The sequence below is a fragment of the Astatotilapia calliptera genome, chromosome 23 (genome assembly GCF_900246225.1).
Source record: "Astatotilapia calliptera chromosome 23, fAstCal1.2, whole genome shotgun sequence".
NCBI classification, from domain to species: domain Eukaryota; kingdom Metazoa; phylum Chordata; class Actinopteri; order Cichliformes; family Cichlidae; genus Astatotilapia; species Astatotilapia calliptera.
In genome coordinates this window covers 9,804,396-9,825,131 of record NC_039323.1, presented here as the reverse complement: position 1 = coordinate 9,825,131, position 20,736 = coordinate 9,804,396, and the positions used below count along the sequence as shown (strand labels likewise).

Genomic DNA, 20,736 nt, shown 5'->3' with positions numbered 1-20,736 from the left:
AATAAAATGTATTATTATTATTATTATTATTATTATTATTATTATCTAATTGAAAAATTGAGTGCAATTATTTTATATGCTGGAATATACAGAAAATAGGTTTAAATATTAAATTTCTTCAAGCCAGAGACTGCATATAATTTAATTTGTGCTTGATGCAATGTGCATAAATGTGCATGGTAGTTAAAAGATTAAAACTAATAAAACAAGTTTTAAAGAGACTTTTTCCATTTGATTCAGTTTTATATGATTGATTATGCAGAGAAAATAGAATTGGGCTGAAAGGTCTATTGCTTTATTATGTATTGAGGTTGTGTATCATGTTTTTAAAAAGTAACTAAGTAATAAACTAATTACTTTTGAAAATAAGTAATCAGATAAGTAACAAGATTACTTTCTTAAATAATCAGCAATTAGTAACCAATTACTTTTTTCAAGTAACTTAATCAACACTGCTCCCAACACAACGACCCAAGAATGAGCTCCAGAAGACCAAAGTGAGCGTTACTGAGCAGCCTGCACAAAACCCTGACCGTGGGCTGGAGTGAAGACCAAGGTCCATGCCAGAAAATAGTCAGAAGAGCCTGACAGGTTCTCCAAAGATTAATGGGCTGGGATCGCCCCAGAGATGAGTTAGTGAGTCGATGAAAACTACAATGGACTACAGGCTGTTATCAGCCAAAAGGCCACACAGCTGATCATTAGCATCGGAGGAGGGGGAAGGATGGGGGACAAAATTAAAAAAAAAAAAAGTTTGGAAAAGCTTCTGTTTAACAGCACCCCGGAACACTTAAGAATGAATTTTCATTGGGGGCTAATCGTTTTATTTTGTCAACAATCATTTTTTTCCTGACAAAAACATGTTGATAACCAAATACCTCAATCACAAAAAAAAGTGATGAAACGTGTCGAAACTTTTATCAAAAATTAAGGAAAACTGTTTTGGGGACCAATCAGAAGTACTTAAGTTGTGCAGAAAGGCAGGGATAGTTTAAAGTGATCCAATCAGAAGGAACCTCTGTGTCATGCAGTGAGGTTACCGACAAAGAGGGCGTAAAATCTTTTGATTTTATTTACGATAATCTTTGTTTAGTCAACTAAAGCTAGATGAATTTAATGGCTAAACTGTGACAAACTAAATCTGCTGCCTAAATTAATGCTGGGGCTAATAATTCGGTCCTCATCAGTAAACGGCAGCCATGTTTGAAGCTGAAATGCAGCATGTTAAGATGATGCAAGCTTCATCCAACGCCGGAGAAACGCGATGGAGACGCCGACTTTAACCAATCGGTTCTTATCTGCCACATTTTTCTTTTATGTCATTTGGCAAAAATGTGGACTCTGAAACCAAATGTCCAAAAGCAGACTCTTATTTTAGAAAACTCACTCAGAAGGAAACTTCCTGTGAGCACCCTCAGTCAGGTATTGAGACACAACACAAGTCACCTTGAATCGTTTTATTCACAGGTTTTTCTCCATGTTGGAACATTTTACAGTTTTTTCTAGAAAATCTCAGTCTGTACTTTTATATGTTTCACGTCTGGGAACGAGGAGGGGGTGGAGCCAGCTGCTGTGATTGGTCAGCAGGGACATGGTGTGCTGGCGTCCAGCTCCAACGTTAGTCCTTTGCTCAGTAGGAAGGCTTCCTGTTTGGGTTCCCGCCCGAGGAACTTCCTCAGCATCTCAGAGGCGTCCTCTGAGCCGCCGGGCCGCAGGATGAACTTCCTGTAGTCAAGACCCACCTGGGGGACCAATCAGAGAAGAGAAACTAGGAATGAGTTAGATGACCCTCAGGGAAAGTCCTGAAACCATCCTCGCTCAGTTTCCTTAGACTGTGAGAAGTAAAGATGGTCAAATACGAGGTGAGCTCTGCATTTCTGAGTCACCGCACGGTAAATCCTGTCACTTGGAAACATCACCCTCACTTGGCAGGTGACAACACCTGTTCATGTCACACGGATAAAGAAAATCGGCTCAGCTCAGGGATGACCAGTAACATCAGCTGATCAACTGTTTTATCCAGAAACTAAAACACTAAATTATGGAGGAGGAGAGGGGCTAAAACATCTGGAGAACCTCCGTCAGCTTCTAATACAAAAACTTGAGAAAGTGTTTTTACTCTTTTACTGTAATTAATAAATCCTGATGCTTTTCATTGCGGCCCTGAAAACACATCTCCGTCTCTGTTTTGGTACTTTTGGGCCACCGTAGCCTCCAGACCTCCTCCTCCTCCTCACAGTCACTCAGTTGCTGTGAGGCCTCGTTTCCTCTGCGGGGATCATTAAAGTCTCTGCTTATCTAATCACCATGGTAACGAGTGCACCTGGACAGGTGTGCTCCATCAGAGATACAGACTGTTCAAACAGAGCTGTGCTGTTTTTCACTTTTTTTTTTTCCAAACACATTTTAAATGAGAATTGTAGTTCTGAACTACATGAAGTTAAAGGATCCCAAGATTATCAGTTTTTTATGTGATCACACAGTTTAACACTGTTTATTAATATTTCTGCTTGTATACATTTTGCTGTAAATGCCCTAAATGTCACACTTTTCACTTCATTTGTTTAATAAACATTTACGTTTTTTTTAATGACAGATGTTCTGACACACTGCTTTTTATCATCTTCCATATTTATTTAAAATAACTATATCTGAAGGTTTGACTTTGTGCAGTTTCAGACTGTTCTGCAGTGTTTTGTAAACTGTTGATTTTTTTGTGTAGAGTTTGTGTTTCATTAACATTTTGTTGTTATTTTATTGATTATTTGAAGGCTGTTCATTGACAAACTATAAATCAGGACCTCCTCCTGTCACATGTTCAGCCGCTCAACTTTATTTATACCTCAAAGCTGATCTTGTAGTAGTTTAGCAGAGTGACCTTTGACCTCCTGCCTGTCTATCTGAATGTAAACGTTGGAGCTGCTGACCTTTGGGTTCATTATTCCCTCCTGTTTGAAGCGGGCATAGAACATGTCCATGGAGAACACCTCGCTCCACAGGTAACCGTAGTACTGAGCATCATACCCGCCCGCCAGGTGTCCAAAGGTCGCCGGCATGTTGGTTCCTGCAGGATAGGAAGGAGAGGTCAATGGCCAGAGAAGAATAAAGAGGCAAAAGTGAAGGTGGAGTTTGGACACTTGTCTTCATCATGTTCACTTCATTTGCTTTTACACAGACTGTAAATGAAGATGGAGAGTTTCGTTATATCAAAGTTTTTAATAGTGGAAGGTGAACCAAAGAGAGCACAGTGGATATAAAGAGACAAGAATGATCCAGAAGAGGAATGCAGTGACGCTCCAGAGACAAAAGTGACCACAAAAAAAGCACAAACACAAACGGAGGTGAAAGATCCGTGTGTGCTAGTGTCACATCCTGCCACGACCAATCAGAAGTACATACCAGGTGAGGCAGGTATTCCCAGGATATCCTGGCAGAGGCGTCCGTACTCCTCTGCGGGGTCCAGGCCTTTCCTGGTGTGCAGAGCCTGATCCACTTTGGCCAGGACGATCTGCCTCAAGTTAAAGAGACCTGCAGAGAGTCAGAGGTCATCAGGGTGATTACGGCCGTGTGGTCGAGCGTCTCAGCCAAAGAAACAAAGACACTGCATTACTAGTTGGAGCGCTCTCGATGGCTTTATTAAGTTTAATGAGCCAAACATCCACAAAGCACGTCCCTGCTTCCACATGCGAGCTGTCAGCTGGTGGAACTAAGCCGTACACCAGTGCTTTGCGTAATGATGCTCTCTGCTGGAGAGACTGAGGAGAGGCGGAGTTGAAACTTTGGCTGAAAAATAATTTACTGTGTTAATTATGATTTGGATTATTTTTGTTGTGATGTCATGTAGAAATGTGATTATCAGAAGACTCAGTTTAGCAGCAAAGCTCATTTTATTTGATTCCGATCTGTCCAGTGAAGCTGTGTGAGCGTATTAAAGCTTCTCCCAACTGTCCCAGATTTTCAAAAAAAACATAAGCCCTGCTGAATTCCCAATGACAAGATTTAACCAGACAAACCGTCTCCAGTGTAACAGAGGGCCCTGTGCAATACGTACCGGTGTTAGCAAGGCGGGACTTGATGAGTTTGTCAAGCAGCTCGTCAGGGATCGGGTTTCTGGTCTTATAGTGCTTGGACATCCTTTGCAGAGGCTCCTTTTCCCAAACCCAGTTCTCCAACATCTGAGACGGAGCCTCCACAAAGTCACGCTCCACATGAGTCCCGCTAAACATGGCGTAGTCTGCCTGCAGTGAGGAAGTTCACCATGACATAATTTTATCATTTAGTGCCACATTAAAGAGTGTTTATCTGAAACTATTCATCACAACCACGAGAACCTGGGCATCGTTATTGGCCCCAGGTGAACATCAACTAACCTGAGCGCACAGCTGGTGCATGACGTGGCCAAACTCATGGAAGTACGTCTCCACCTCGTCGTGCTGCAGGAGCGACGGGGCATCCGCCGTCGGTTTGCTGAAGTTGGCCACCATTGCAGCCACCGACATCTGGCGCGTGCCATCACTCAGCAGACAGCCTGGCTGCAGGCCGAAGCAGGCGGCGTGGCCGTACTTCCCTTCACTGCACGGAACAGGAAGCACAGTGGCAAGTTAACCCTCTGGGGTCCAGGATACAATTGGCCATTTTTGACTACTTTTATTTTACCTCTACATTTCACCTTTAAAAACCATTTAGCTCGCCTTGTTTGGTATCATTCTCTTCAGCACAATCTCATATGTCTGAATTTATAGTTATTTTTTCATTTTGACATACTGTATGTCTGTACTGTACTGTAACACAATTGATCTAAATTCAGACAAAAAAAAACAAAACAAAAAAACAAAATCCGAGTAGAAAAAAAAAAGTATTTTTTAAAATATTTTTTTACTGTAACAACCACAAACATGTTTAACGAATCCTTTTCATAACTTGAAATGCAAACAGAAATTGTACATTTTAAAACCTAAGTTTTGCAAACAAAGTTATATGTGGCTATTTACCTAAAAATGCAGCCAAGGCGTTTTTTATATAACCATTTCAAACTATTTACAGAACAATCATTTGTGCCACTCCAAAAACTTGTTTCTGTCCACTATAAGACAGAGGAGAACACCACAGGCCTAAACGCTGCAGGTCTGACAACATGAGGTGTATCACCTGTTTTCCAGCTGGTGACAGTGTTAACACTGCAATTTGCCTTTTGTGGCTTTTTGGAAGAAACTGTGACATTCAGCATTGTTCGGACACACAAAACAAAACAAAACAACGACTACACTACACACTAACTACACAAGACAACACACTAACTACAGACTCCAAACACGCTAAACATCACAAGTCTCTCACATCTCAAAACTCGCTCTCTCTCTCGCCAGCGTCACACCTAAAACTTCCACCTCATCCTAAACAACCAAATGCCACATGCTGCTATATAATGCTTTTGATTGGTCAACATGGTAAACTTTAACACCAATAGGGAAGGGGTGATTTTTCCTTTCTTTTTTACTCGGACAGTGCTTGTTAGCGCTGTCCTTAGAACATACCATGGTTTATTCAGAAAAAACTCCACCGCGTGTATTTTTTTATCATAACTCTGGTTTTAGGTGGCCTATCAACACAATTTGAAAACTGGTAAGTAGTTTGAAGTCTGCACTTTAGACACAAGTAGAAATGGATCTTGTTACTGTGTTGTCTTAAGTTAGTCGTGTAATTTGGACGTGCGTCCGTCGACCCCAGAGGGTTAAAATTCAGCTCAACTCTCTGTAACAGCAGCTCGCCGTTTCACCTGGCTACCATCCACTTCCCTCTGTTTTCACGCTGCCCGTCAAAATCAGGACACCTGAATTTACAGCAAACACTCCAAAGCCTACACACCTGCAGCGCGCCCAAAACTCCAGAGTGCCACAGAAGCCGCACATGTACCTTCTTTAGTTTAGACTCTTTATTCTAAACATATTACCGTGAAAATATCTGAGGCTGATCTAGAACATGGACCTCCAAACCCCAGGAGCCGCGTATTTAGCCTGTTCTGTCTAATGTCCAGCATCATGGTGCCACTAAAACATTTGCCGAGCAGCTCCTGAAGAAAATTTCCTGTTTTGGTTGTCCTGATGAATCTCTGCGTGTGTTTCAGGATAACTTCATTACCCAGGATGCAAAGTTTCATACCGCGGATAGAGGTCCAGGTAGAACTGCCCGACCACCTGACCAGTGACACGGTCCTTCACGCAGTACAGAGTGACATCAGGATGCCAGGTGGCAGCTCCGTCCACCAGCTCGAAGGACAGACCCAGCAGCTCCTGGTAGATGTCCAGCAGACCCTGAGTCACCACCTCCATCGGAAAGTACTCCTTCAACAGGTTTTGATCCACGGCATATTGAGTCTCCTCCACCTGACAGGAGAGGAAGAGGAGGAGATAAACAGAAATACGACTTATCAAATGGCCTCAGTTCCTCTGCTTCCTTGTTAAACTTGGACAGACCTAACGTGAGTCTAAAGCTCTGTGGATGTCAGTCTTTTAGCTCCTTACAGAGCATCAGTGGGACTGCAGTACACCATTACCTACCATCCTTTGTGCTCTTACCTGGGTCATGTAGTAGCGCGTGTCCCAGGCGTGCAGCTCCCCGTTGAAAGGCAGGCCTCTCTTCTGACACTCCTTCTCCTTCAGCTTGAGGATAACCGCTCGCTCTTCCTCACCCAGCGGCTTCAGCTTCCGGGCGAGGTCCTCTGAGAGACAACAGAGAAAAACCGGACATCACCGCGGTGTGAAAACTACACTTCACAACACCATCTCGTTTATTTCAGCAAGAATAAAATCTCCCAGCAGGTAATTGCCACCATCATCACCAACAGCAGCTCTGAGGCTGCAGCTGGGCTCTCAGGACTCACCCAGGAAGCTGGCCACCTTCTTCCCAGACTTGGCCATGTTCATCTCCAGGATGAAGTCGGCGTGCGTGGTGAAGCCAAGCAGAGCGCACTTCTGAGCCCGGAGCTCCACTAGCTCCTTCAGGATCGCCGAGTTCTCCTGCAAACCAGCACGAGATCCATTAAGACCAAACTGTTTGTGGATGACATTGCCAAGTTTCACCCCCACCCCACAGCTCGTCCGACTCCTGACTGACATCTGCTCTTCAGCAGACCTCACACATCAACCAAAATCAATAACAGTTTTCCTGTGGACAGGGCAAAAATAAATGATTGTTTTTCCTTCAGTTTACTGGAAATAAAGCCAATACACAAAATAATAAATCATTTTTCTCCTCTGCCTGAAGTTACAGCTCGCCCTGTGTGTAAATTAAGGAGGACAGCTCTGCGAGTCTGTCTTAAATGTTTTCTGGAGGTCCTCTGCTCTCACCTCCTTGCAGCGGGAGTTGAAGGCCTCCTCCAGCTTCTGGCGGGTTTCTGGGACAAAGCATTTCTTCATGGTGGGGAAGTAATGAGGATACTTCAGCGTGACTTTCAGCTTGTCGCCGTCCTTCTCCAGAGAGCTCAGGAAGTCTTCGGGGAGGCCGCCTGAAACAGTTTGACTGTTTAAATGTGATGAATTAAATGTGCTTCTCTATCATCGACAATAAACAATGCACCACCCACTCCCGGATCACTGAGGCTACATCTACTTTTCCTCTGAGCAGCGTGAGCATCACACCACCGGCGCTGGTGCATTCTGGGTAAACTTTGATAGCTCATATCCGCTTTTGGGGCAGGCGTGAGTGAGAGCAGGTGAGAGGTCTCCTTCCTACCTACATTTAGAGACCAGGATCATCCGCCACTGAGCTGCTGCAGTAAAAACCGAGCTGTGGTTAACCAAAGTGTTTTCTGATTGGTCAGGTGGATGGCAAATTACCCAGCAGGCCTCAGTGGCACTTTGACTGTACAGCGATCTACAAACAGCAGCTTTTAGGGCTTTTAAAATGTTGAAGGAGCTCCACTCACCCAGCTCATCTCTGGTGAAGGACAGGCTGGTGGTGTCTTCGTTTAGGTTCTTGTTGAAGTCGATGCACAGGTTGCTCAGCTTCTTCTTGATGGTTTTGATCTCCTGTGACAGCAGAGAGAGAAGTCAGGTCAGACCTTACATTAAACTTAAAAACACATTTCAGCTCTGAATGGGTGCGTCATCATACAGTTCAGCATTTAAATCATGAGCGAAGGCACCGGCATTAGCCTGTCCATGGACCAATCAAGTATCCTGAAGCTCTCTTCCTGGCTCAGCACACTCAGGAACCGGGACCACCAGCTGCAGAACTGCATGCAGGAGACTGATTACACTGCTCGTTACTGGGTTAGGGTGACACCCGAGGATACCTCTACAGTGGCAGAGACACACCCATGTTACACATGAAGCAGCGTGCGGGTGAAAGCTGGCCTGTAACACTTCTCCTTCAGGTGCGGCGGCTTTACTGATGGTTGGTCACATGTTTAACACACGCAACCAATTAAGGAAAAAAAAAAAAGACTTCCTGCTGCAGCCTGATAGGTTGATTAATCACAGGACAACAGGTGCATTAGTCACCTGACCATCTCAGCAGTAAGTAAGAAGATGTTTTTCTCTCTCAGCTCTACTTTTGGGGTCGAGGACCCTAATTTGGCAAGACTTGAGGATTTGAGGCCTGCGGTAATCTGAAGGTCACAGCAGGAGGTATTGTACACAAGAGCTTTTAAATAAAGGTTAGAAAAAAGGAAGGAGCTACCTCCTGTGTGTCTTTGGGCAGGTGGAGGCCATTCCTCTTCCCCAGTTTGATCAGTCGCTCCATGTACCGCTTGGACTCCACGGTGAGGCTTTCAGGGTCAATCTTTTTCTGCAGACACAAACACAACAGGACGTTCAAAGAGCAGCAGAGCTCCAGGGTGTAAAAATGGGCTTTATTCTTTTTCAGTAACAGAATAAAACCATTGCAGCACCTCTGCAACCTCCCTCTTCATACCCCTCCCCTAATCTCTCCCTAAAAGCTGTCTTCCTCCTGATTGGCTGACTCCTGGAAAACTGACTGCAAAGTGACATCATCTCACCTCCAGAGCGACGATCCTCTGGTAGACGTCTTCCCTCATGCTCATCTCCACGTCAAACTCGGAAAGGCGTTTGTCGGCATCTGTGCTCGCTGCTCGCACCTCCTTACAGGGAGACACATGCTGCGGGAAGTCCAATGTGTTCCTCTGAACTGGGGTGCAGAAGGCAGGGGCAAACAAAGAGACAGAGGAAGGGCAGGGCCATGTATGAGGCAGACTTTTGACAGATTTATGAGTATTGATAGGAAAAACAATGCTTGAAAGAAAAGAACAAAAAGATGCTTTCCTGGATTCAAACGTGTGAATCAAACATGGAGGTTGGTCTTCAGCTGTTGTCAGGCTGCAGTTAACAGCGAGGAGCACTTACCACAGTCATTTATACATTAGTATGTTGGACATTTCCACTGAACCACAGTGACGTCTGAGGTTTTGTTTCAGAGTTCATGCAGAACAAAGACAAACTCCAAACGATCAAATATTTGAAGTAAAAGTGAGATTTTACTTCTTATTCCACCTTTAATTATTCTTTTATTCCTAAAGGAACTCTTATTCAGCTCATTTCTAGCTCACGCTTTTACTCTTTGGCTTTGGTGCAGTTTGTTTTATCCTGTTAGTGGTTCGAGCGTCTGCTCAGATATCAGAAACGCGGAGGCCGCAATGGATGCCCGTGTTCAGCCTCAGTGGCGTGCATGGCTGTTTGTGCGCTTCCTCCTGCAGAGCTGGAGGTGTTTTTGGGTTTCAGCTGCCTGTGAACAAAGCCTTAGTCTCCATTGTTGCAGCAGCTGGTTCAGCTGCTTTCTCTGCAAACTGCTGATGAGTCTTTACCATCACAGCCCCACTGTGCTGACACAGAGCTTCACTGCAGCGAGCGCTCACAAAGACCCAACAGCCCACGAGGTCCACGCAGCACGCTCGATCCCTTTACATTCAGGGTCACCATCTCACCACCGAAACATCTGGAAGGACAACTGTACCCACGGAGCATGGAAAACCTCCGCAGACTTGCCTAAATCCCCCGATCTGACCATGTTACTTGTATTTATTTCAAAAATGTTTTTTTTCTTTGGTTTTATGTTATAATGTCGTGTAACAAAGTTAGATCTGGAAAAGAAAGCGTACATTAAACACAGCCCATCTTCATCAAGCTCAAATTCCAGCAGAACGTAGTAACTACGTCCTCACAGTTATTATACTTCATAAAACTAAAACTAGAATCTGTGTTCACAAAATGCTTAAAAAAAATTACAGTTACAGATTACAGTTATGAGCATGCATCATCACAGAGCTCTGCTCCTTCTCTGGTTATAATACTGAGAAAAGGCAGTACCGCGTGAGTACTTGATATAACAAATCTACAGATCATCATTTCCTGCTGCAGGTTTTAAGAGTCCAAAAACATTTCAGACCAAAAAGAATCCAAACGTCCAGAGAAGCTGCAGGTGTGTTAGTGTGAAGCCTCCATGCTCACTGCCGGGGTGATGATGATGAACAGCTGTCAGTGATATCTGATCAGATATCGGTGCTCGTCCAGTCAGCTGACTGACAGGAAGTTACTTCTGACCAGAATCTGAACTTTGACCCTCACATGGAGAAACCTTCAGTTTCTCAGGCCTCTCGCTTGCTCCGTGCTCAGCTCAAACGTTCTGACATGTTCACTCATTACGTCATCACTCAATACGTTTTTGCACGGGGACGCTGTTCCTGTAATTCTGCCTCAGTGCAGCGCTACATTAAAGAACAAAAGATGACAATCTGCACCAGCTATTCAGGAATTATCTTTACTTTTTTCTCATTTATTTTCAGAGGCTCACTCATGAGCTAACATAAACTAATGAAACTCAATTAGTCGCAACCAACCAACCCAGTGATGTAATCTCCTTTACTGACAGAAGATGGGGCTGAACATGTTTTAAAAACTTGAAGCACTTATTTCTTAAATCACGTCGACTTTAAACGTGAAAGCTGAGAGTCGGCACTTCAGTTACATTCTGACAATCTGATTTAAAATCTGATGTACTTGCAACATGGACACTGAAACCTATGGACCTAACTGTGTGTGTGTGTGTGTGTGTGTGTGTGTGTGTGTGTGTGTGTGTGTGTGTGTGTGTGTCTTTAATGTGGTGTTTTTTTTTAAATATCCAAACTCTGAAGCAGGTTGTAATTGTGTCTTTGAACAGTGTTATAAAGTAAAGCTGTTACCAATATTATTTATTATTATTATTATGAAAAAGTCAGTCTTCAGGGTCAGGGAAGCGCTCACCGGTGTACTCGACCTCCACGTTGGCGAGCGCCTTCAGCGTGTTCTCAAAGGTGACGTTGTCAAGGTCAAGGGCTCCGATGCAGTCGTACACCTTCTTGGTGTTGGCAATGAGCTCCTCGGAGAGCTGCTGGATCTGCTCGGGGTTCAGATCCCATCGCAACCGGTTCTCAGGGCAGACCGGCACCGGGCTGCCAAACACCACCTCACCTGAGGAGGAGACAGGTGAGGACATCACAGCAGAGGAAGAGGATGGAGAAGAGGAAGGTACGTGTCTTTAGCGCTGAACATGCCGTTGGGAGCTGGGAGCTGAGCAGCAGGCTTATAACAGGTTTGTCTACCTGTCTACCTCGACACCACTTTCAATCCCACAGGTGAAAAACTAAGATGCAGCTTTTTATATGAAGATTAGAACAACATCAATGACGACACAAGTTTTAAAGTGTCTGCCAGGCGGGCTGCTGCTGAATTCAGACTCAAATCACTGTTATCCTGTTACAGCGTGAGCCGACGTCACAGACAGCAGGACCGACAGCACCCTTTTCCTCCTGCACAAAGTCGTTCAGTGATGAGTGCTCCAGCTTTTAGAAACTGGAGGAGCCGCTGGAGGAGACGAGGCATCCATACTGCTGTAAATCTAATCCAATATAGAAATTTAGAATATTGATTAGGATCTATTAATTTCATGGCCGTCTTATTGTCTGAAAAAGTCCAGCTTGCTTCAGAGCTGAACTTCATTAAACCAGATGCTGAAGAGTAATGCCAATGATCCGGATATTGATTAAAGCACAGAAAGTGAGAAAACATCAAAGCTATAAGAGGACAAAGCAGTCTGTACTCTACAGATCTGTGCCACGTATCTGTTAACAGAGCCAAGCAACATTATTATAGATTATTATTACTGATGGTGTTGGTTGTGTGGATTTATTTGTTTTCCCCTTTGTAAACTCCCAACTGAAGAATGGGCCATTCTAAATTGATATAAAAGGCCAGTTATACTGAAATAATAACAGTAATCATAGCCTTATATATTTACATAATATCCTAGAGTTTCCATGAAATATAAATGATCATCCAACTAAATCTGGCTAAAAACGATTAAAGGCTCACTTTTTTCACGCTGCAGTTGCAGAGAGACATCGTCTGCTGCGTGTCAGAGAGCAGAACATAAAGGGATAACAACAGGTCTGCTTCTCACACCATTTAATTAATACCTAATAAAAACGTATAAAAGGCGATCAGCTTTAACACCTCCCATGATGGAATACGTCATGTTTGGCATTCAGCGCTTTGCCGGAATCATTATTAGGCGATGAAGGTTTAGAAGAGGTGTTTACTTTTGTTTTAGGAAGTTACACGTGTGGTAGAGAACAGCGCTAACGTTAAATTGGCGGATTTTTGAATGAAGTCCGGCGGAGTTTGTCTCTGATCTGTGGAAGTTAACCCGTGTTGTGTGTCTGCGAGTAAAATCGCGCTTCCCCGTTAAAGAACATGCTGCCCCACAGGCAGGTAGTTCATAGCTAGCTCCATGAATAAGCAGCCCGGTTAGCTCACATGCTACAGAAACGTGCAGAACACCTGGACACACTGGCCTACCGGCTCCTTTATTCTGCTCTCGAACAAATATGGACACCTTTTCTTCTCCAGTTGAGCTTTTATTACCGAGCTCAGCTGCTAGCGGCTAGCTAAGCTGCTGCTAGCTGCCTCAGAGTCCGCAGCTGGAGCTCAGAGAGGACCCGGGAGGAGGCACGCGCAGACAGCCGCTCATTTCACCTGAAAACGCCGCGGTCAGGCGACAGACTCCCCGCCGTCACTCACCTGTTGGCCCCATGCTCACAGATTCGATAAAGCTTGGCTCTGTGCGTGTAGCTCACTGACAGGTGGCTCCGCGGCTCTGGACTAAAAAACAGACCCTCACCCCTTCCGGTCACACCTTTCAAAATAAAACCAAATGAAAACGTTTACTGTTTATTTTCCAAGCTTTTAAAAAAAACAAAAATCCGCTGAAGGTAACAGCAGAACAACAGGAAATTATAAACACTAAAAATAAAAATAAAAAATAAATAAAAGACAATAACCCAGCCATTGCCAGGGTACACATACCCCCATTAAATTACAAATGAAATGCACATAAACTGTTTGTGCTGTTCCTAAATCAATCCTGACATATCTCTTTAAATGCATGAATAAATGTATGAATGCTTTAATGGTGTTCGTCGGAAAGGGAAGATGTGTACCTGTCCTGGAAATCAGTTCAAAACCAACTTCTGATCAGTTCAAGCTTTGGGAGCACAGCTGGCTGGGGCACTTGAACTCTGACCTGATGCTGCTGATCTTGCCAGTAAAAAAAACGTAGAGATTTTTCACGGTCATTAGCTTTAGACATTACAGCTTAGGTTGTGTTTATTAACGTTATCCAGGGTCAGGCCTCTTTTATGAACTGGTGAACATGGAGATTGGTGTTTTCCAACTGTACTCTCCTTTTTGATGATCCAGGTCGAAGGACTGATGACTGTGCTATCCAAAATTTAAAAAAAAAATAACGTAGTCACAGAGATGTGAAAAATGGGATGTAGAGGAGCTCCCATCAGACAGGCGATCTGAAGCGAAGCAGCAGTGGCTGTGAACCTGTCAGACTATGTGCAGGGTAGGAAGACCTGGAACCACGGAGCAGACAGAGGACAAGGGGAGGCTCGGATAATAAACACACAGCAGATGATAAGGGGCGAGGAAACAAGTGGAAACAGGTGGGAACAAATCAGGGATAACGAGACAAGGAAAGTTAAACCAGACACAAGGACAAGAAACAAGACCACCAAATTAAAACAGGAAGTAACAGATGACAGACTCAAACAGGAGAGCTTAGTTTAACACAGAGACGAAAGACAAACAGGAAGGAACAGACTGGGAGCACAGGATGGATTAACCCACGGATCCCGGGAACAGACGCTCCCAACTAAATAACAAAAGAAAGTCACATCCACAAACACAAAAGCCCGAGACACTCCGTCTAATACATTGTAAACACTGCAATAGTTACACCCTTTTGCACACGCTCTACAGTAAAATAGCAAATGACAAAGTTCACAGGCTAGAGTTAAATGTCAACCACATATATTCCACCTCTGTAATATTCTCACCACTGTTATATTCTTTGTCAGTAGTCTTAATGTTTATAATTGAGCGATTTGCAGTGTTGGGAAGGTTACTTTTGGATTGCAGATTATACAGAATACATGCCCCAAAATGTATTTTGCAACGTATTCCGTTACGTTACTCAATGAGAGTAACGTATTCTGAATACCTTGGATTACTTAATATATTATCATGCTTTTTACAACTAAAATGAGTAATAGGGTGGACATTAGGCAAGGCTGCACTTTTTGCAGCGATCTAGTATAGAAAACTTTTCCATGCATAAAAGAGGTCCGCGGCTCTGAACCATAGTAAAGGGACCTCTGGCTAATACGGTGTTGTGCCAAAAAGTGATTTCCAATGTTTCCGTGTATTTTTTATGTGTAATATCTTTACGTATGTTGGTAAATAGACTTCGGTGAACAGCGTTTACAAAGGGGTTATATATAGAATTAAAAGATTATCTGTTTTTTCAAGTATCTTTATAACTCTGTGTTATTGTACTCACATTATAACCAATCCGGTCCTTTTTCCCCACTTACAATATTTTTACAGAACTATTGTAATATTTGCTGCCATTTCTGCTGTCTTACTCTTACAAAAGACATTTTTAATGTTAATGAGTTTTTTTTTAACTGCATAAATAAAGGTTCTATAAAAGTCGCTGCCAAAAACTGATTGCGGCTTCTACCTTGTTACACGAATGTTGTTTGTGGCTCAATATGACTTTGTGTCATCCATGAGGGATGCATTTGACATATGTTTCACATATTATAGGCCAACAAGTTACTTATAGCAGTTTAAATACGAGCAATCAGTTTTTGGCAAATACCGGAAATCAGTTTTTGGCAGACAATCACTTTTTGGCACAACAACGGCCGAAAACTAGCTTTACTTTGTTGTCTGGGTAAACGTTGCTAGCCAGAGACAGAGGGAGGCGTTGAAAGGCTGCTCCAGCGGAACTTATTGTTTCGGAGGAAAACAGGAACACAGTGTACAGTCGAGTCTTAATGGCTTACTTACAACTGGGCTTGTCAGGCACTCTTTTTGGCTGCAGTGGTTATTATTATATTTACATGCTTCCGGCTCACGTTTCTGCTCAGTGACAAGTCGTACTTTTCCACTCACCTTTTTCTCCCTCCCTCACTCACAGACACATAACAGGTATGGCAGTCCATTCTCCCTGCAGCACGGACTACACTGCCCATGAAGCTACATTATTTAGGGCTATGCCTGTAACACTCTGCTATTGCTTTCATATTAAATCATTTTAAAAAATATCTCTTCAAGTCATTATGAGACATGAAATTGAGACACAGGCATTTGAGCCTCTTAATGCGTGTTTTGTTTGGGTTTCCAATGGTGTGGAATTACCAAAAATAGAGAGACCATAGCCTAACATATGAAACAGGAAAAGACCACCGTGTAATCCCTTTATTTCAACAAAGTAACTGTATTCTAAATACCACCCTAATAAACTGTAACTGTAACGGAATATAGTTACTCATATTTTGTATTCTAGATACATAACGGCGGTACATGTATTCCGTTACTCCCCAACACTGGCGATTTGTATATATTAGTGCTATTTCTTCAATTTGTAAACTTTGTAATATATTGTATTATTTCATTAGTTTAGTCTGTTACTGTTACTGTCTTGGAGCAATTGTAACCCATATAATTTCCTTAGGGATTATTGAAGTATTCTGATTCTGATGTCACAGACAGACCTGAGTAAAATCCACTCTCTGGGGTCAATAACACTGAATGAAGTAACTTGGCACATCAGAGAATTCACTCAAGAAATCAAACTGAAGTTTAAAGAGTGATGAGTGACATGAGGCGCTCACTTTTCCATTCATACCTACTCGGATCGACTCAGCACGGTTTTCACGGTTTTTCATTAGGTCATAGTTCCTGGTACCTGGTACTTTTTTAGTATCCTAGCTCCAGGGCCGGATTCCAAGCAAGAATGAGTTCTGAGCAGGTACTAACATGTGGTTGTCAGTCTGCATGTCACCGATTGGCTGGTCAGTGGCATCACTCGATGAGTCATGACAGCATCTCCTCTTTTAAACTCATCAACGAGGAAACAGCTGCATAAAACAAGGCACAGTAGGTATATTCCCGCCTCCAAGGCCACCTTTGTTGTAGTTAGATGCGTTGGAATGACAACGACTGCTCAAATTTGTGTCAGGATACAGACAGCATTTCTGAGACATGACAAAATTATTTATGACAACATCTACTGTTAAAATGATTATTTAGCCTGTGTGCACAAAAATGGTCGATATGACATTTTTTAATCACAGTAAAGTGGAGGTGGCTGCTATTTACACCAGGAAACTGGGTGTAGTGCAGGGGTCACCTCTCAGGGGTGGCAATTCAGCTATTTGACTCATGTTACAGCAGCTCAAGAGTGAATGAACATGGTGCAATAAAAGTGGTTTTAGGAGTTTTTTTTTTTTTTAAACTAATGACCTACAAATTCTATTCAGGTGTATTGCAGCAAGGACACCTGTAAAAGTTTCATGACACTGGCCCTCGAGAACTGGAGTTCAACACCTGTGGTGTAGTGGGAAGAACAAAAGGAAGAGTGAAGCTGCAGAGTGTGAGGAGCAGTGTCAGAGTGAAACAATTTAAATCGCCACCTTCAGGCTTTTTATTCCAGTTTGTGCAGCTCATGCTGGGGCTTCAGTTATGCTGCTGTAGTTTTGGATCATTTGCAGATGATTTTTCAAAGACTTGCAGACTGTTAACATTTAACTTAAAGTTTCTCATTTAGTAGCATGTGTGTGTAAGATGGGTTTTCAGTGTAAAGCATTAACTTTTAACATCCGAGCACGACCCAGCCTGGTGTTGTGGCGTTGGTGAAATCATTGGCGCTGGGTATAGAGAGTACGCACCGAAAAATTAGACCTGCATCTCTTATCATTGTAAAAGCTGTGTTGAATTAATTCAAAGCCATTCATAAATATAAAATGTGCTAAACTAATGTTTAATTTCACTTTAAAATAAATGATTAAACAGTTCACAGCCACAGTGGAAATCAAAAGTGAAGCAAACCTTTTTAACTGTGGGAAAACCCATGTTTATTCCACAGCACAGCCTGGTGGAAAAGCTGTGCAGGACACGCCTGCAGACATGAAAAGCTGTCACTGTGGGACTCCTGCAGGTGAGCACGAAGAAGCAGAGGCACTGCAGATCATCAGCTGAACAATGACACTGTGCTCCAATTTATGTCCCTAAAATAACGTTGTAGTGATTTTAGCACCTCAACTGGGAATTCAAGAACAAATGTGTTGTGTTATTTCCACAGTTCTGCACTCAGCATAGACATTGTGGTTTAGCAGAATTAAACCACAGCTATGGCAGAGCAGCATGGTAAAAGGCGGTTATACTGACTGAATGATGACACCATCACAGGAAGCTGCACGTCAGTAGCAGTAAAGCAGAGATGCGAGGTACACAGTGTGCTAATGTTTCATAGACACACACAGCATTTATTATTTCTGTAACAGTAGTCACCTTGAGGTGCTTTGTATTACAAAGACCCTACACTGATACAGAAACACTGAGACGACCCCCTGTGAATGAGCAGTCAGCTCTAAATTCACTGCTCTAAATTTTAAGTGAAGATGCAAAGAAATCGTGCTGTAGAAATGGATTCTGAAGTGTCTCCTGAGCAGTCTCTATATTGTTGTCCCACAGTTCGTCATACATGTCTTCTTCCACTGTGGATGAACATTTTTGTAAATTAGAACCTTCTGTTATGTAATTCAAAGCTTTGTCTGCATGTGAAAGCGTTCAACCCAAGCACATCTTTGCAAAAAGAAGGCTCATATATCGTGTTTCAGAGTGCAGTGTATGAAACAGTTGATCTCTTTTATGACTCCACTGGTGAACAGGTGACTTTGGGATGTCTGTGCACCATCCTGTTCACACTATACTGAAGATCTAGTTTCACATGTTTAATTCAAATCTGGGTGCCTTCTGCTCTTTGTGTGAGACACAAGGAACACAACATCGCAAAGTAATGTGGAAATACAGCTTAGCTTCTTATTGAAAGGAAGAGGATGGTGTGGGAGCTCTCTCTTCTCCTGCTCACGCTGAAGTTCATGTGTAACATCTGCACACTGACCCATCATCAAGTGACAAAAACATCTGCATCAAACTGTCTTATATGGAAGGAAAATCCTGCAGATGAATATATATTTGTTTTACTGAGGCAAAAAGCGAAATATAATGAGTGAGGTGTTTTAACATGATCCACATTACAGCTGGCCCCAGGATTTCAGTTACACCATTTAAATCAATCAAGTGAGCAATGCGTCATATTTAATCACGTCCAGAGTCGAGGTCTGGCAGCTGCGATTGGTTGTTCTAGCTCTGACAGTCTCTGAATAACTGAGACTGTTAATATAAAGTATTGAAATAGAATAACTGTCATCTTCAGTGAAGCCACACAGACTGCATCTTCTGTCCTCCTCCTAAATTAAAAAAAAAAAAACTCAGTTCGGCAGCTCTGCAGTGATAAGAAACTGAAGTGTGTCCACTTCCTGATTCTCCAGGAATTCTCTTTTCTACAGATTTATAATACAGTCTTCCAAGTTAGAAGCTTAGATATGAACTGAACTGTCAGTCAGTATGTTCAGTTTTATACCTGTGCTGATTTCTGTCAGGCGTTTTCTAACACACACCTGGATAAACGATTCAGCGGAGGCAACTGAACTGTCCATGAGCATGAACTCAGTTACAGCCTGCTGGCTCATTCTCAGAATCTCCTCTCTTGCATCAATTCAGTTCATTTCATTTCAGTTGGTGTACAAGTGGAGACGCGTGGGTTTACCGCCCAGTTATTGCCACATGGCTTCAGGAACATCACTGATATAGAATGTGTCCGTTGAGTCTTTAGTTCCTTGGAAGAAATCCACCATGACATAAGAAACCAACTGTGGCTGTGATGTTTATGTACCGCCTCCACCCCCTCAGGCACATGAAGGCCTAAAGGTAGGCTGTGGGATTTTGTGAAAAATGGTGTAAGAATACTCATTGGCCACCTCATGAGAAAAAAGTATTTGAACTCTCAAAGAACCAGAGACAGGAAATATATCTGTGGGCTCATGTTTAAGCTCATGTGTAAGCTCGTGTGTAAACTCAAAACATGTTGGAGCCAAGTTTTATCATAAGGGAGTGGCAGAAAAAACCTGTGGGACGGGTGTTTGTTTGACAGTGTATGCTTTCACCAGCTTCCACAGCTTTCATTTTCCAGGTAGCATCATGATCTTCAGAGGACAAAGTAGTTGAAGTACTAAGTCAATTTTTTACTCTTTAAGTGAAAAAATACAGTAGTAGTAGATACTAGTAGCAGTAGAAGATTAGAGTGTTTTCTACCAGCTATTATATATATTAAAAAAAAAATCATGAGTGCATTAGATTAATGCACTCAGCTTTAACATCTGTTATGCTGAGCACAAGCAGAGACAATCAAAAAGAATAACAGAGATCTAGTTGTGGCTGCATTATACCGATATCTGCCTCCCACTGCTAAGAATGAGTTTGTCCTGTTTTTGCATATTTACATTTTTCAGATCATCAAATTTGAATATTGGACAAAGATAGTGATGAAAGTTATGTAAACCTACCTGCCCTGTGTGCAAAAGTAACGGCCCCTAAACCTGATAACTGGCTGTTCCACCACCAAGTATTTGTGATGCCTTCAGTGAGTCTTTCATGTCATTGTGGAGGAAATTTAGCCCACTCTTCTTTGCAGAAATGCTTTAATTCAGACACATTAGAGAATTTTCCAGCATGAACGCCTGTTTAAGGTCACAATGAAGCAGCTCAGTCTGATTTAAGTCCAGACTTTGACTCCAAAACATTCATTTAGTCTTTCAGAGTCTTTCAGCGAATCAGAGGTGGACTTGTTGCTGTGTTTTTGATTAACTGTCCTGCTGTATAAGCTCTATCAAAAAGAAAAGTTCAGAGTTTTAAAGGTTTTGAAGGTTCCGTCTATCATTGTACTTTTAAAGCCACACGTCCATTCACAAGCTGATTACAATGACAGCTGTCACTTGTGTCATTCCTTATATGTCGTGCGCCTGTAACTCAGTTTGCATTAGCTCTGTGTTTCAGCTTTTAGGATGATGATGAACTTCAGTCACAGGAAATCTGAATAAAGGAGATCCAGAGGAGATGGACGGGATCAGCAGGGGGAAGAAAAAATGAATGATGTAACAAACATATCAGATTTTCTGAGCTCCGTGCTCCTTTCCTTCACCTCATGACACAGAAAGTGGTCAGGAAAAGACAGAGCAGTCACACTGCGCCCTGCTGGCGAAACCCTGCA

General features: G+C 42.7%; 1 protein-coding gene across 2 annotated transcripts; it reads right to left on the bottom strand.

The window, feature by feature from the left end:
* Positions 1-1,442: 1,442 nt before the first annotated feature.
* Positions 1,443-13,917, bottom strand: thop1 (thimet oligopeptidase 1). Of its 2 annotated transcripts, XM_026159114.1 has the most exons (15): positions 13,490-13,917; positions 13,071-13,185; positions 11,256-11,462; positions 8,999-9,147; positions 8,680-8,787; positions 7,925-8,027; positions 7,347-7,504; positions 6,881-7,016; positions 6,576-6,718; positions 6,160-6,383; positions 4,371-4,572; positions 4,052-4,238; positions 3,400-3,528; positions 2,928-3,064; positions 1,581-1,742 (listed from the first exon to the last, which is right to left on the bottom strand). In XM_026159114.1, the coding sequence occupies exons 2-15, from the start codon at positions 13,081-13,083 to the stop codon at positions 1,581-1,583; spliced, it is 2,058 nt and encodes a 685-aa protein (XP_026014899.1). In that variant the 5' UTR covers positions 13,084-13,185; positions 13,490-13,917. The 2 variants fall into 2 exon arrangements, with proteins under 2 accessions (XP_026014900.1, XP_026014899.1); XM_026159115.1 differs by lacking the exon at positions 13,490-13,917 and having other exon boundaries at positions 1,443-1,742; positions 13,071-13,083.
* Between the last annotated feature and the right edge of the window lie 6,819 nt (positions 13,918-20,736).

What these genes read in the sequence shown, in the direction of transcription:
- thop1 (XM_026159114.1), bottom strand. An exon ending in CGTGGAGGTCGAGTACACCG is followed by an intron (nt 9,148 to 11,255) that starts GTGAGCGCTTCC and finishes TCTGCACCCCAG; the next exon opens with TTCAGAGGAACACATTGGAC. An exon ending in TGCACCAGCTGTGCGCTCAG is followed by an intron (nt 4,239 to 4,370) that starts GTTAGTTGATGT and finishes TCCTCACTGCAG; the next exon opens with GCAGACTACGCCATGTTTAG.